The sequence below is a fragment of the Crocodylus porosus genome, unplaced genomic scaffold (genome assembly GCF_001723895.1).
Source record: "Crocodylus porosus isolate Cpor-Errol unplaced genomic scaffold, CroPor_comp1, whole genome shotgun sequence".
Classification (NCBI taxonomy): domain Eukaryota; kingdom Metazoa; phylum Chordata; order Crocodylia; family Crocodylidae; genus Crocodylus; species Crocodylus porosus.
The window spans coordinates 7565529-7580274 of NW_017728939.1; the positions used below are offsets into that span (position 1 = coordinate 7565529).

Here is a 14746-nt window from a genome sequence, read left to right on the forward strand (position 1 = left end):
GCTACTCCTCCACCTTTCCTTCCTATCCTGTCCCTCCTGTATAGCCTATAGCCCTTGACACTCACCGCCCAGTCATGCGATGAGTCCCACCACGTTTCTGTGATCCCTACTATGTCAGGGCTGGTGCTTCACGGCAGGAAGACGGGACCTTCCCCAGGTTGTTTGGGTGCCTGGGAAAGGGACTGGAGGGACTGAGCAGCGTTTGGGTCGGAGATGCTTAGCCTGCAGCCCTGCATCCCCGCCGGCTCTGCTGCTGGGCTGGGCACGGGCTGCTCCGTGCAGAGCTGCACGAAGCCTGCCTGGTCCGGCTGCTCCAAACTGCTCAGCAGCGATTCTCTTCGGGGTCCCGAGCACGGCGGTGGATATGGCACATGCCGTCAGCCCACTGTGTGCCCCTCTGCACGGGCAGCCTGCTTGTCTGCTGCTGGCTTCGCTCCGGCTCTCCTCCCGCCTCCCCCTGCGGGTGCCTGTGGGCAGCGACTCCTGGCCCCTTGAGATGGAGCACAGCTAACCCCGAAGCCCCGAGGTACCTTGTCATCGAGCTGCTAACCCCCCCGTTGAGCCAGGAGCCGGGGCCGGGCTCCCCCTCTGCCGGGACAGCTGCAATCTGGCAGGTTGGGCAGGGCAGGGCAGGGAAGCATCCGACCCTACACGGTACCTCGCAGGGGAGATACCACGATCAACAGAGTGGTTTTCCCAGGCAGGAGAGATGCCATCTTCTCGGCCTTGAATGGAGGGGGAAGTCCTGACTTGCATTGCAGGCAGGCTGACCCCCGTGAGACTACACGTGCCTTCAAATGCAAGGATTTTGGCTACACAGTGTATGGGGATGGGGGATTGATCTCAGGCTGTCCCCCTAGCTTGCTGCTTCAGCCTTTTGGATAGGGGCAAGCAAGACTAGGGGGTATCTGAGCTCCCCAAGCTCTCGGCTTGGGGCTTTTAGGATGCCTGCCACAGATCTGGGAGTACCTGAAGCCCCAGACTGTAGAGCGTGGGATACTTGCCGGCGAGTTTTGCCAAGCAGACTCGAACGACAGCTCTGCTCATTTAAAATTTGGAATTTAATTAGGAACTGATTTGGCCCTAAGATGAAATTTTATGGGGAAAAAAAAAAAAAGAAGAAGAAGAAAAGACAGCTGGGTTGTCGGGCACTCTTGCACCCCTGCAGCCATCGGCGGCTGATGGATGTGCCAGCCGAGCCTGTCAGCCCCCTCCGGGCTGGGCCACGGTGCTGACGCTGGCAGTTCTCTGGGAAACCCAGCAGAGTCCTCGGAGGGGAAGGCAAAGAACGAGCCCTTGTGACTGAGCCAAGGTTATGGATGAGCTGAGCCTCCCAGGTCTCAGCTGGGGGCACCAGCTGCAAAGCGGCCAGGCAGCAACTGCAGGGGTGGGTGCAGGGCCGAGTCTGCATGGCGGCAAGTTTGTGGCCTCAAGGTCGATTCGCTAGCGCCCCGTTAGCTTGGCCCCTGCTGTGCCAAAGAGCCGGGTTGCAGCTGCAAGCCGCAGGGCGGGCACGCCACGCACCACCCCTGGCTTTGCTTTGGCAGGGACAGGTGGGTGCACAGCTACAGGGTGCATGCTGAAATCCCTGCGTTTCCTTTTTAACTCTTCCCCATCTATTTTTCAAAAGTGGGCTGTATCTTGATAGGGTTTGCTCTGGCTTCTACCCGAGACCATCTACGGGCAACCCTCGGGCTTGGCCTGAGATCCATGACCCAGTGGGCAGAGCCGGCTTGGGGTGACTCGCTGTGGCCGGTCTCCAGCCCTAGACGAAGGAGCCTTAAGAGGTCCAGTTTGTCCCCTGGCCAAGCAGAGCCGGCGTGGCCAGTGGTGATGGCGGCAGGGCCAGGGGCCAGCGGTGGGTTGTGTGCGCAGAGGGACGATAGCGCAGAGCAGCGAGTCTGTCCGGGGCCCGTGGGTTTGTACAAGCAGGTCAGGGGCCCGGGGCTGGCTGTGGGGCCGAGCAGTTGCTGGTGAGCTGGACTGTATGGGGTGTTCATGGGTTGGGGGGAAAGGGGGCCATGCCCAGGAGGCCTTTGGAAAGGGCAAAGCGGTCTTCAGAGCTGTCCTGGCTTTCCCCGCGACCCCGCTTTGGGACCTCCCCAGCTCTGCCGCAGCTCCACATGGCTGAGCTGCAGCCCCCTCGCCCAGCTGGTGCCCGGTGTGCAAGGCAGGTGCACACACCGGTGCCCGGTGCTCCTGCTCCCTGCCTTGCCCAGGCCCTGCCGGGTCTGTCAGACTTCTCCATCCCCGTGGAAGTTTCCAGGGAGAGCTCGGCCCCTTGCACGGGCCCAGGGCTGGTGACCCATACTGCTCTCAAACCTCCTGATGCTCCCTAAGCAGCTTAAGTGCTCCCAAAGCCCGGGCTTGTTTTTCCACCGGGCTTTGGATGCTAATTCCTAGCAGGTGACTTGGGTCATGGAAAGTTTCTTTTCCAGTACCATTGCCCCTTCCCTTTGCCGCTGGCTTCACATGACCAGCTCCCTGATGCTAATCCCACCGCAGGATTAGAGGAGGGGGGCACGGAGGGGTCTCCGGAGAGCTCGCGGGAGGGCCTGGGTGAGGTGCTGGGATCCCTCTGCCCCAGCGTGGTGCTCATTTGGACCCCATGTGAGCGCTTTCCTTCCTCTTCCACCGCGGCTGACGATGCTTCTGGGACCAAGGCAGCCACTTCTGGGGTTTCTCGGGGCGAGTCTGCTTCCCAGGCCCTGCACCTGCCTCTTTGTGAACCCACCCCCACAACCTGCCTTGTGGGCACGGGTCTGTCCCCAGGGCCTCTTGCAGACGTGCCGACCCCCAGTCCCTGGAGACAGTTGCAAGCGCGTGATCCAGGTGTCCGCACCTCGCTCCTGCGGTGTTTTATTTTAGTGACCGACTGTAGCCTAAGTTCGGGCTGCCATGGACGTTGCCCTCGCAGCTGGTTCGAGGGTGCGAAGCAGCGCGTGATCTACCGGCTGGCCCCGCCGGTGACATCCTGGTCGGCCAGCTGCCTGAACCGAGCCAGAAGATGTGGGGTCTCGGCCGGCCGGCCTCAATCGAGCAGCTCTTGCGTTGTGCTGTGCAGTGTAAGACATCCCGTCACGTGCTGGAGCAGGGCCCCCCGAGACACCCCTGGGCTGAATTGTTCTTAAATGACTTCTGGCGACCCATCGCCTCTCATCGTCATCATCTCGCTGCCCTCTGGCCACTCTTCCTCCTCTGTTCCATCCTGGTTTGATCCCCTCTCAGCGCTGTCTCCCTGTGCTGGTTTTGCTCGCAGTCCCTTTGCCTTCCTTCCCTTGTCTCCCTCCCTGCCAAAACAGGCCGGGATCCCTGGGGTCTCTCCGAGGTCCTGGCCTCTGCTGGAATCGGCCCGAGACCTCTCCCGTCAGCGGTCATTTGGAGAGAGGCCGTGGCCACAGTAGGATTTCTCCCAGCATTCCCGCTTCCCTTCAAGGCTGTTCCCCTGTTCCAGATTTGTTGCTCCTATAAACAATTGATGCCCACTTAGTGCATGTATTAAACAATTAAACTCCTGCCATCCGCCTTCAGGTGCTCCTTAGCCATCTTAAATGGTCCCTTTGTTTGCTGCCCGGGCGCGAGGCCAACAGACTCATTTTGCAGGAGGCTGAGTGGCGAAGTGGGGAGGGCTTTCCCAGTGCAGGCAAGGGCAGCGGGGCCAGGGGTAGACGTCTCCCAAGCCTGTAGCGGGGTCTGGGGTGGGGGGAGTCCGTGACTCGCCAGGACAGCGGACTGGAGCACGTGGGGGTCTGTCCTTGGGGGGGATGATCGGTGCCTGTGCTGGGAGGAGAGAGCCCAGAGAGGAAGATCCCTTTGCTTCCCGGGCCAAGGGGCAACAAGCTTGTTCTTGAGCTTGATTAACTCCTTCCCAGGCTCTAGGCCCTGCCTGCACCGGGTCCGCGATACCTTGGACACGTGCCTTGTCCACCTGCTTCGTGCGTGCTGGGTCAGCGTCCAGGAGCTCCCGGCAGGGAGGCTCTCGCCAGCGCGCCGCCGAGGGAGAGCGGTATTGGGGGGTGTCAGAAAGCCCCAGCACGGGGCCCTTCCAGCAGCCGTGGTGTGGGCACGCGCAGGCAGGGTGCATCGCTCTGGGCACGGTCCAACCCAGAGTTGGCATGCCCGCAGCAGCTCTGTGACGTGATCTCCAACAAGGCAGCCGGGGCAGAGCAGGAAGGACGGACCCTTCTGCAGACTGCAAGAGTGCAGCCCTGGAGCGGCACGGCGCGGGGGCAAGAGCTCTCCGTGCATCCTGCTTGCCGCCTTCTGTGCCCACGCCCCGGTGCCAGGGACCTCGGCAGGTCCCCGTCCCGGCCCTGCCTTGTGCATCTGTCCGGTCCAAACTCCTCGGGCTGCCGTGGAGCTCGCCGAGCCGAGCCCGCGCTGTGCTTCGCCGCCTGCTAAATTCTGGCGGCATAATCTTTATTGCTGAAGAGGCGTGGAGCAGAAAGGATGCAGCCTCGGCCATTTAGACACATCTTGTTTTTGCTGCTTAAACTGACCAAATATGGCTGGGATGCCATTTGACCTGGTTTCTAGTTCCCCCAGGCAACTGCGCTCCTACGAGCCCAGAATTTGGGACAGGGTCACGCGGGCGGCCGCCCGCCCCAGCAGGGCACTGTCGGCGTGCCCCGAGGTCGGGGTGGGGGGCTCTCGCAGGCTGCTGACCCATTTGCTCAGCCTGCAGGAGGAATAGTTAAATTGGCAGCCTGGGATGGAAACTCTCGGGAGAGAAGAGCCAGGGAGCGGAGACGGAGGCTCTTAAAAGGGGCCCTCCTCCGCTCTGCTGCATTTCCAGCCTGCTCCTTGAGTTCACGCGGCCCGCGTGGGTCTTGCAGACCGAGCCGTGGTCGGCATCTTCTGGAGGCACAAAACACCCTCGTGCTTGGCCTTTTATGGCCCCTCCTGCTTCTGAAGTGTCTCTCCCAGGCTAAGGACTTAATTGCATAAAAGCTGCGTGGGAAGGAAGGGGCTTTATTAATAATTCAGTGGGAGAAAGTGTGCCTCCAGCCCTTGGCCTTGCATTTCTGGGGGACTCTGGGAAGCAAGGGTTACACTCCAGCCATGAGAGTGTGTGCATTTGTGCCGTGGTGGGGAGAAGGTGATGCAGTGGGTCCTGGCCTTCTCCTCCTCCTCCCAGGTGTAGAAAAGATCTCCCCGCATGGGTCGCTGTCTAATGGGTCGGTCATAAATCTCTAGTCCATGGTTATTTTGTAAGTGCACAACGTGCGGGGGCGAAGCCTGCGGCTGGGTTGGTCCTTGCCACCTTCTTCCTCCGCTTTCGGAGGTTGGAGTGAGATCGGTCTGGGTGCAAAACCCAGCCCGAGGCAGCCCTGTTCCTCAGGCGGTCGCACTGGGTGGCAGACCTGTGAGGCTGACGTCAGGGGCTGGAAGCAATTGGGTTTGTGCATGCGTGTGCGGGGATGGCAAGGGGCTGAAATGTTCCTTTCGGTGCTTGGCTTTTGGCTCGGTGGCATTGCCGGGGGGCTGCCAAAGAGCCGAGTCTGTGGCTCCCGCTGCCCTGGGAAGAACCTCAGGTCTTCGGCTCGAGGGGCAGCAAGTTGCGCTTGTGGCTGGGAAGCTGCTGTTCGGTCCCAGCTGGCTGGGCACGGCACGGTGCCAGCGGTCAGGGTTAGTCCCTCAGAACATCAAGTCCGGAGGCTTTGGCCAGCTCAGCTGGCGTCTAGCGGGGAGGAAAGGCGAAGGGCAGCTTCTCGCTCAGCAGGGACGGGAGCGATTAGATGGGGTATTATCCACATGGCGGGGGGGAAGAGGCCAGAGGAGGCAAAGGGGCCTGGTCCCTTCCAGTCCCACCTCTAGCCCCTTGCCAGCAGGTGCAATGTGGGTTGGTGTCAGGACACAGCACCGAGCACCAAGTGCTCTGTCTGGGTGGAGCTGGACGCCTGCAAGCTCAGCCCTGATCCTGCCACAGGTTCCTGGTGCGACCTTCAGCCTTCGGGCCTCAGTTTACCCTGCCTGTTAAATGGGAGAGGGGGACTGACACTGATTCACCTCCGGAGGTGGAGGTGCCGTAGCGCCTGGGTTGTACCTGGCAGGTGTGTGGAGCTGTGTCTGTCTGGGCTCCCCTCCTTCCCCCCTCCTCTGGGCTCCTTTATTTCTGCATTAGGAAGCCTGATTGCACCCTGCCGTGCCGGCTGCCCATAGCCCTTTCCCCTCTCTCTGCCAGTCCATCTGTAAGTCCACGTGTGCGGAGCCTTCTTCCCCGTCGGCGGCTGGGTGTCTCTGATTTCCACGCATGGGGAGCCGTGGCCCCCCGCCTCCCCTTGCGGTCTCTCTGAACCCTCTTCTCTTTTTGCAGCTCCTTGGGCTGCTTTCAGCCGCTGTGGGGCCAGGCTGGGTCTCATGTTCTGCTGACAGGCTGGGAAAGAGGGGAGTCAAGACGCTGTCTTTCTTCCTTCGACCTCTGCAGTCATTAGGCAGGTCAGCAAAAAACCCCAAACAATGGAAAAAAAAACAAAAACCCCCAACTCCCCCCAGCAAGGCAGAGGGGCTGCATCCCGGTCCTGAAGCAGTGGCGAGAGCTTCTGGAAATGCGGGGGCTGGAGTCGGCCCGTGATCCAGCCACTGTTGGCACCTGCAAGGTTTCACCCCGCTTGCAACCCTGGTACGTCGTGCCCGGGCAAAGCCACTTGCGTTGTTCGGCCTGGCCCGTTGCTTGGGCTTTACCTCTGCATAGCCGCCTCTCTCCGAGTAGCTCAAGCTGATGCAGCTGCACTTGGCGTGAGTCCGTCTTTTGACGGAGGCTGGTGGGCTTGGCCAGGAGAGGCTCTGGGCCCCCACGGTGCTGCAAATGAGGTCTAAAGGCAAAAACCAGCGGCCTTCTCATTTGGATCGCCGCCTGCTCGGGACCTGCCAGGGGGATGAGGAGCAGTGGCCCTTAATTGGCACGTGGTGCCCATCACTGCTGGCTGGCCTGGTACCCACCCCCCAGCTGCTCTCCCTCCAACGCTCCTCCAGCGCCAGCCCATCCCCTGGCTTCCCGGGCGTCTCGCCCCAAACCCCCGGGGCTGGGGTCAACCCCGGCCCCGGGTGGGACAGCCGGGCTGCAGCCGAGACGGCGAAGGTGGGCACCTTCAAGGCAAGAAGCCCCTGGCTGGCTGGGAAAAGATGCGTGGATTTGATTTCAGGCCCCAGAGGACTCCCGTTACCGCTGATTCGGCTTTAATGCTCCAGTCAGCAGCAAAAGGAGAAGAGAAACGCGACAAAGACTCAATGTCAGTCAGGGAGCAGGCGCCCCCGCCTTCCCCCCACAGTGGCGCAGGGGCTGGGACCGGCCCCCTCCCCCCCGCACTATCTTTAGCAGCCTGATTGATTCGCCGCGGCGGGGCTTTATTTTGTCGGGGAAGCTGTTATCGGAGCCGTTCGGGCGGCGGGGGGGGGACGCCGGGGCCCGATGGGTTGGGACGGGGGCTGCGAGCCCGGACAGCGTGTGTCCCCCATCGCTGTGGTCTCTGCTGGTGTCCTGCAGCAGCCTCCAGACACCCCGGCGGTGCCTGGGACTGTCCCAAAGCCCTTGTGGTCTCAGGTGCTGCGTAGCCTCAGTTTCCCTCCTCCCTCCAGAGTCCCGGGGGGGTGCGGTGTGATGGGGGTCTTTGCATGGCACGAGGGTGGCATGCGGCTAGTGGGGCCTTAGTCGGTGTTAGGCTGATGCTTCTGCAGGGCTTGTGCCACCTCCTGGCCCAGCCTGACGTGACGGCTGAGCGCAGAGCCCCACCGGCCCTAGCAGTTGGGATGAGCGGATGGCTTGGAGGGGTCCTGACTGCTTTTGGGGACCCCGGGCCACTGAGGGGCTCGGGAGCGGTGTGCACGATGGGGCCTGCCGTGCCTAGAGGCGGGGTAGCTTGGACCTGCCCATCCATGTCCCGTCAGCGCCCTCAGGTCCAAGTCCCCGGGGCACCGAGAGAGTTCACAGCCACGTTTCAATCAAGGATTAGCTGCTGCGAGCCCCCTGGAGAGGCGCGGCCTCCCACCCGCTGCCCGCAAAGATGCCAGCACCAGCCCATTTTAGCAGGCAGGCGCCAACCGAGCATCCGGCCCTGGGCATTACAGGCCGTGCGAGGAAGCACCGACAGCCCACGCAGAACTCTCCACCCGCCAGCGCCGTGCGTCCCGGTCTCCCGGGCTGCCCACTGCCCTCTCCAGGCACGCGGTGCCCCCCCGTGCGGTTACGCAAGCCCGGCTCCCGCAGATAGATGGCCCTTTGTATGGCATCACGTGAGCCGGTGGCACGAGTGACTTGGCTTTCCCGATTTAGAATCGCTGGATCAGGGGAAAAAGTGTATTTTTGGAGAGTTCCACTTGCCTCGTCTCCGCATTCAACTTTCTTTCTCTCACTCTCTCTCTCGCTCTTTTTTTTTCTTTCCTTCCTTTCCTTTCCCCTCTCTCCCTTCTTATTTTAAATGGGCCAAAGCCCCTTGTTGGAAGAGTGTCTCAGGAGTCAACAGGGCACCTGGCCTCCCAGCAGCCCGGGGTGAGCTGCGTGGCCAGACCCCGCAAAGTGTGCCGTGTTGAGAGCCGATACCCCTCGCCGGGGTGGGAAGGGGGGAGCTTTTCAAGCCTCGCGCGAGACCTCTCCCCAGCCCCGGCTCTGTTTGTTTGCTCTGGGGTTTCGGTCCGTTCCCCTGGTTTCATTAGTGAGGACATTTGCATGGGAACATGCTGCAGGGGCCGCGTAACTAGCCTGTAGGGAATCATCTTGCACCGGCATGGGAGAGTTTAGATCCCGGTAATGCTTCTCTTCCCTTTCTATTATTACTATTAAACATTTCTCTCCAGCAGCGCCCGCGGGCATGGAGGGGAGGAGAGCTGGGGCTTTGCCGCCGGGCATCTCCAGTCCCCATTAGGCGCCATCTGATGTGCGCCGGGGAAGGGAAATGGACAAAATAAGGTTAGGGCAGCTCGGCTTGACGCACGGGCTCGACTCGGGTTGTCAGAGAGTGGTGCGGAGGCTGGCCGCTCGCTCCCCGCCTCGACGCTCGGGACACGGGACGTGCTGCTGAGCCGCTCTGTGCCCCTGCTGAGGGGCTGGGAGGGCAGGGGTAGGGGGCAGGCGGTGTCTCCTCTCCTCCCCGCACCACGTAGGCCATTGAGAAGAATCAGCTGGCATCGGTAAAGAGGGGGCTCTGCTCTTCAGGCTCACCCCAGCGCACATGGGAAACGTGGGGCTCCCCTAGCACCCCCTCCTCGGCCTCCTGAGCTCTTTATTCGTGCCTTTAGCTGAGAGCTCGGAGCTGGGGGGCGCAAGGTTCCCAGAGCTCAGAGGCTGAGGAGGTTTAGGCACCAGCTCCTGGCTGGGGTCCGTGCACCTGGAGTTGGGCACCAGGACCCCGGAGCCAGAGAGGAGCCTTCTGACCTCCCTGCCCAGCGCCAGGCTTTCTTGCTCTCTCTTTCTCCTTCTCATCCCTTTTTTAAACCTGCTGCCTGACTTGCCTCCAAGAGCCGTAACTCAAGGCAATAAACCCCGTCTTAAATCTGCCTTTCCCAGAGAGGAAAGGTGCCCCGGGCCTTCTAGGAGCCTGGCAGTGCCAAGCGACTTACAGGCGCGGTGGGATTTATCGCCCGAGGCTGCGCTCACATTCGCGCCCTTCTGGAAGAGTCTCCTGAAGCTGAGCCGATACCCAAGAGGAGGGATATTACTCCCCGCTGGGGTGCATCACCCCTTCCCTAGGTCGGTGCTTTGAAAACCCGCTGGAGTTTTCCACTTGGGTTGGTGCCTGTCTTACAGTCGGTGGGGCTATCTGTGCAGGGGAGAGGGGCACGATTGAATCCCAGCGCTTTGGGATGCGGCTCTGGTTGGGCATCGAGCGGTTTACGGGAGGAGAGAATTCAAGAAGTTTTCCTGTGCAGTTTGCTCAACCTCCTGAAACTCCAGCCCCCCCTCCCGAAGATGCCAGCTCTTCGCTTGCACTCGTTTCTCGACTATGGAAAAATAACAAAGCAATTCTTCTCTCGCAAAGACTTCAGACCGCAGCGGTCCAAACGTGGTGCTGTGTGGCACCCTGGGTGGAAACCACAGGCTTGAGGCCTGGCCGAGTCCCAGGCGGGTGCTGGAGAAGAGCGAGGGTTTGGGGAGGGCGGGCGCCTGCTACTGTGGACCTGCGCTGAGTGCGCTGGCTCTCTGCAAGGAGCAGCTTCTGCAAACGCAGAGGCCGGGGCTGTCGGTCCCTTGGCTTGCAAGGCCTGCAGGTAACTTCCCTGAGGGTCAGGAAGGGCTCGGAGGTCTTGCAGGGAAACTGGCTGGAGAAGGAGGAGGAGGACAGACAGGGCTGCAGCCAGTTCAGCTTCCCCCGTGCTCATCCCGTCTGCACCCTGCCCAGCTCCCCTGCTTGCCCAGTGCCAGCGTTGAGGAGCGTGTTGCAGCCGCGTTCCCACGGGCCTCCCAGGGGGACGTTGCCCATGCTTCTCGTTATTAAATATTGAAAGCTCTGGCCCGGCTCGGAGTTCTCCAAAGCTGGGGGATCGCGGGCTGTTTAATTTCCATGCCTGCGCGCAGCGCTTTCTGCAGCAGCGAGCGCAGAGCTGCCTCGGCTGTTCCCGTCGGGCCGCCCTCTCTGTGCCCAACATCAGCCGATCTGAGCTTGCAGCCGGGAGCGAAGTCTAGCAACACTCGGGACTCCTGGGTTCCCTTCCCAGGTTTGGGAGCGGCATAGGACTTGGAGAAAGGGGCTGGGAGTTTGGACGCCTGGGTTTCTTCCCCAGGTCTGGGGAAGCAGGGAGTGTGGTCATGAGGGTTAGAAAAAGAGGCTGTTTTGGGGCTCGGGGGCAGGCTCTCCCTTCTGCGGACACTGTCCTCCTGCCTCCCAGGGTGGGCTGCGAGGTTGAGGTCTGGAGCGAGGCACCCCTGGCTGGAGCGCTGGGCTTCGGGGAAGCAGCCGGAGACTCTCCCCGCAAAGCTCAGGCCGTTCTGCCGAGGAAACTACCGAGAAGGCAAAAGCTCGCGTGCGTTGCCGGGGCGGAGAAACCACAGGGTTGTGCCGCTCTGGTTCTCAAGCTTGTGCTGCATCTCTGGCCTCCCGTGGCTGGCAGGCAGTGAAAAACCAGGGGCCTCGACACTGATGACGAGTCTGAATGTGGCCCCCGAGCCAGGTTTCTCTGCCCACGTTGGCCAAAGCCTGGCTCCCTGGTGGCGATGGTGATAGGTGTGTGTTAATTAATACCGCGCTGCCCACTAGAAGGGGAGAAGTGGCTATAGGATAGGGAGATGGACGGAGGTGTTGCTGGGATGGGAGCGCTGGGGCTGTGGGACCAGGTCCTTGGGGTGTAGGGGAGAAATTCCTCCCTTCGATGCTCCCGGGGGCAGTTTCATGCAGGGAGGATGCCACAAATTGAGTTATGCCCAAACTAAAAAGATCTGTCGGTGGCAAAGACCTCCCTCTCCCAACCCCTGCAGGCTCCTCAGAAATGGCTTCACTGGATCTCTTATTAAAGCACCTGCCTTTAAGGCTGCGATGCCAGCAAGCTGTGCCGTGTCTGGGACGCTCCATAAGGAGTATCAGGCACCCGCGGGAAGGGACACTGTCTTTTCTAATGAGTCGTTTGAGAGGAAGTGAGCAGGGACGGTTGGTAATGGGCTTTAAGGCCTTTTGCTGCCGGCTCCCCAGGTCAAATGCACCCAGGTGGGCAGCAAGAGAAAGGCCGTGCTTTGTGCCAGGTCCTATTCCCAACCCACCTCGACTCGAGCTCGGTGGACTTGTTCCATTCCTGTGATCCACGGAGAATGATCAAGGGAAAAAAGTCGGGCTGGACCCAGAATATGCCGGGACGTGGAAAGTCCTTGCTGCCCAGCAGCATGCTGGCAACATCTGCTAGGTGGTACCCCCTTCCTGAGCCAGCTTGTGGGCTCTCTCAGCCCTCCTGAAACAAGAAGACTGCAACCTTTCCCCGTACGCTTGACCATCGCGGGTCCCTCTTCCACCACCCCGGGCGCTTGGCAGCCCACTGACTCGGGTGCTCCTGGGTTTCTTTCTGCTGCCATCTAGGGGTGGTGGTTGGCCACTGCAGCGCCAGCCCACTTCCTAAATAGTTGGGTGGTGTTTGACTCAGACATGCACAAGTTTCGCTCCGGACTTTGTTTAACCCCACTGGAGCCACAGGGTTGTGAAGTCTCCCAGGGGCCCATTCCCTGTTTATCCGTGGCAGATGTCACATCCTCCTGCTCAAGTGATTGTGATATCAGTCTATCGCAGTCGTATCCAGGGGCACCAGTCGTGGACAAAATGCTGGTGTCTGTCGCCGGAGCTTATCATGGAGGTGTCCCACTATTTGGAGTTGGACTGCTGCCCTCCCAACCCTAAAAGGAGGAAGTGTCCTCTTCCCAATCCTTTATTAAACCTGTCTCTTTCTCTGTGCTGAGTGGGGCATGGGTAGCTCTGGAGCTTACACTGGGCAGCCGTGTTCCAGCATCTCATTTCTGGGAGAGCAGGGGCAGTTAAGCTGTGCTATGTCGGAGTTGAAAAGGCAGAAGGCAAAACCCTCTTGATCTGTGCGGTGCCAGTCGTATCAAGGCAGGACAAAGTGGTGTGGTCCTTGTAACCAAGACATTTTGATCATTGTGCCATGGCTTTTGCCCCTGCTCTTCTCCAAAGGCTGTGCTGTTAGCAGCCATCACTCTTACTGTTCAATGCTAGCAGTTAAAGAGTGTGTCAGCTCTCCTTGGTCTAATTCAGGGGTTCCCTTCAGCCCTTGATCTTGCATCCAGCTGGATTTTGGTAACATGCTGTTGCTTGTACCAGCCAGGCATTCAGCTAGCAGGTATCTCATGAGGTTGGATTTGACAAGATGGGGCTGCTTGTACTCTGCCTTTATGGTCAGACTACCCCTTCTTCATGTCCACTCTCCTTCCCGTCACAAATGACCAGTTGTTCCAGAGCGAACTTTTAAGCAGTCCAAGGTTTGCCTGTTTCTGATGCTGGGGAGTTGTCACCTACTGTAGGCACAGCGGTTGGGGGGGGGTGGGGGGTCTCCTAGGTGCATGGCAGGGCTCGGGTAGACAGGTGCCTTGTAGGAAGGCATGGATGAATCAAAGTCTGCTAATCTTTCTGGTTTATTTGCTGTTTCAGATTCCTCCTTGTCTTCAGTTGCTTGGTGCTGTCCGTCTTCTCTACCATCCAGGAGCATCAGAAATTCGCCAACGAATGCCTGTTCATCTTGGTAAGTTCATTAGAGATCTGTCCTCATCTTCCACTTGCCCACGTAGAATGTGATTTCCACCCCCAGTTAGACCCAGAGCCAGGACAACCTGGGGGAGTCTCCAGCATCAAAGTCCTGCTCAGAGAAATCCACTAAAAGGTCCATGAATTGAGAACTGAGGCATTCTCTGAAATGGGTATTGTTGTGCAGAAGGGGCACTTGTATCCTGTCTACATGCACAGATACACACACACACTAGGTGAACACACACATGCACGTGCACAGTAGGCAAACTAGCTCAACTGAAAGCATGGTGCTCAATCTCTACCCCGTAAGTGTGGATGCCCTTCCAAGATCACTGGTAACCTGGCTTTAACTGTTAGTTTAGCTGATTTAGCTGTTATAAATGACAGCTGAAGTGACTGGATGACTTGGACAGAGAACCCAGGTGTCCTAATCCCCCAAGCTCCTTAAGGGTGACCATTAAGTCATGCTGCCTTTGTTCTGGCTGCTGGGCTTTGCTTGGAGGACTGCCTTGATGACCGTCATGTTTCTTGCAAGGATCTCCCTCGAGATCTCTTTGGTGGGGTTGGTGTAAGGCACCTGTTGTCGACTTGCACTTATTCTAGATGGCAAAAAAAAGGCAAGAAAAAACACCCAACTGGAAAAGGGGGGGAATCAAAAAAAAAAAAAAAGCAAAAAAACACCACTTTCCCCCAAACTGTCAGAAACAGCTGACACTGGATTTCTCCCGACAGTAACGGAGACTAAATTGGGAAGGTCCTTGTGACTTTCCCGTGAGTAAGCAAAACGGGGGGCTTGTGTGGGAAAGGTAGGAGGAGAAGTGGTACAATGCTGACGGTGGAGGAAAATTACCCATAGATATTTAAAGCTGGCTCGGGTGGGAGGGGATGGGGGCCGTTTAGATGAGGCTCCTGGTTCAGGGATCCCAGCTCATCTTTTTGTCCCATTGAAGGAGAAGGCGTTAGGAAGTTTTCTTAGTAGTTCGTCATTGGCTCTCCAGGCACGTGGAGATCTGGGCCACCAAAGCCCATGAGAGCCTTTTGCAGGAGAGGCTGCTGCCTGGTTGGAAAGGCGTGTGTGAAACAACCGCGCCTGCTCTTGCCTACATTGGCACGTGCTTTCCCATCTCTGTTGCATGGATGGTAGCACTGCTCTGATAAAGAGGGTGCTGGTGTTTTTACCCCCTGTGTCATCCAGCCCTGCTCTGAGCCAGGTGAGATGCAGGAGCCCGCTTGCCTGGTGCCTTCTCCCACCCACCGCTGCTGGGACTACGTGCTTCCTACAGGCAATGGCAGCATGGGCATTTTGCAGCCACTTCTTGGTGATGTGCAAGCCTCAAACCAGGCAGATTCTGGCAGCTGGATACTTCAATGTGGAGTCCTTAGGTTTGGTCACCTGGGATTGTCCAAATAGATGCATGCACGGGAGGGGGAGAGACCTGGAAGGTCTCTGCTCTGTTTAAAGTGAGAGCATGGCTGGGAGTGTGTTTGTGACGGGAGATCAAAGCTCACGTTTCTGGCAGGTTTGGATGGTACATCTGGACGGACACCGTGCCTTCAGTTAAGCTAGTTCACCT

At 59.3% G+C, this 14746-nt stretch overlaps 1 protein-coding gene across 1 annotated transcript in view; it reads left to right on the forward strand.

Moving 5' to 3' along the window:
• KCNQ4 (potassium voltage-gated channel subfamily Q member 4) overlaps positions 1–14746 on the forward strand; it is a gene marked incomplete at its 5' end in the record, with an annotated part of 66381 nt that overhangs the window by 20987 nt on the left and 30648 nt on the right. The window contains one exon of the mRNA XM_019547538.1: positions 13077–13167. Within this exon, the coding sequence (XP_019403083.1) occupies positions 13077–13167 (91 nt within the window). The remainder of the gene's footprint in view (positions 1–13076; positions 13168–14746) is intronic.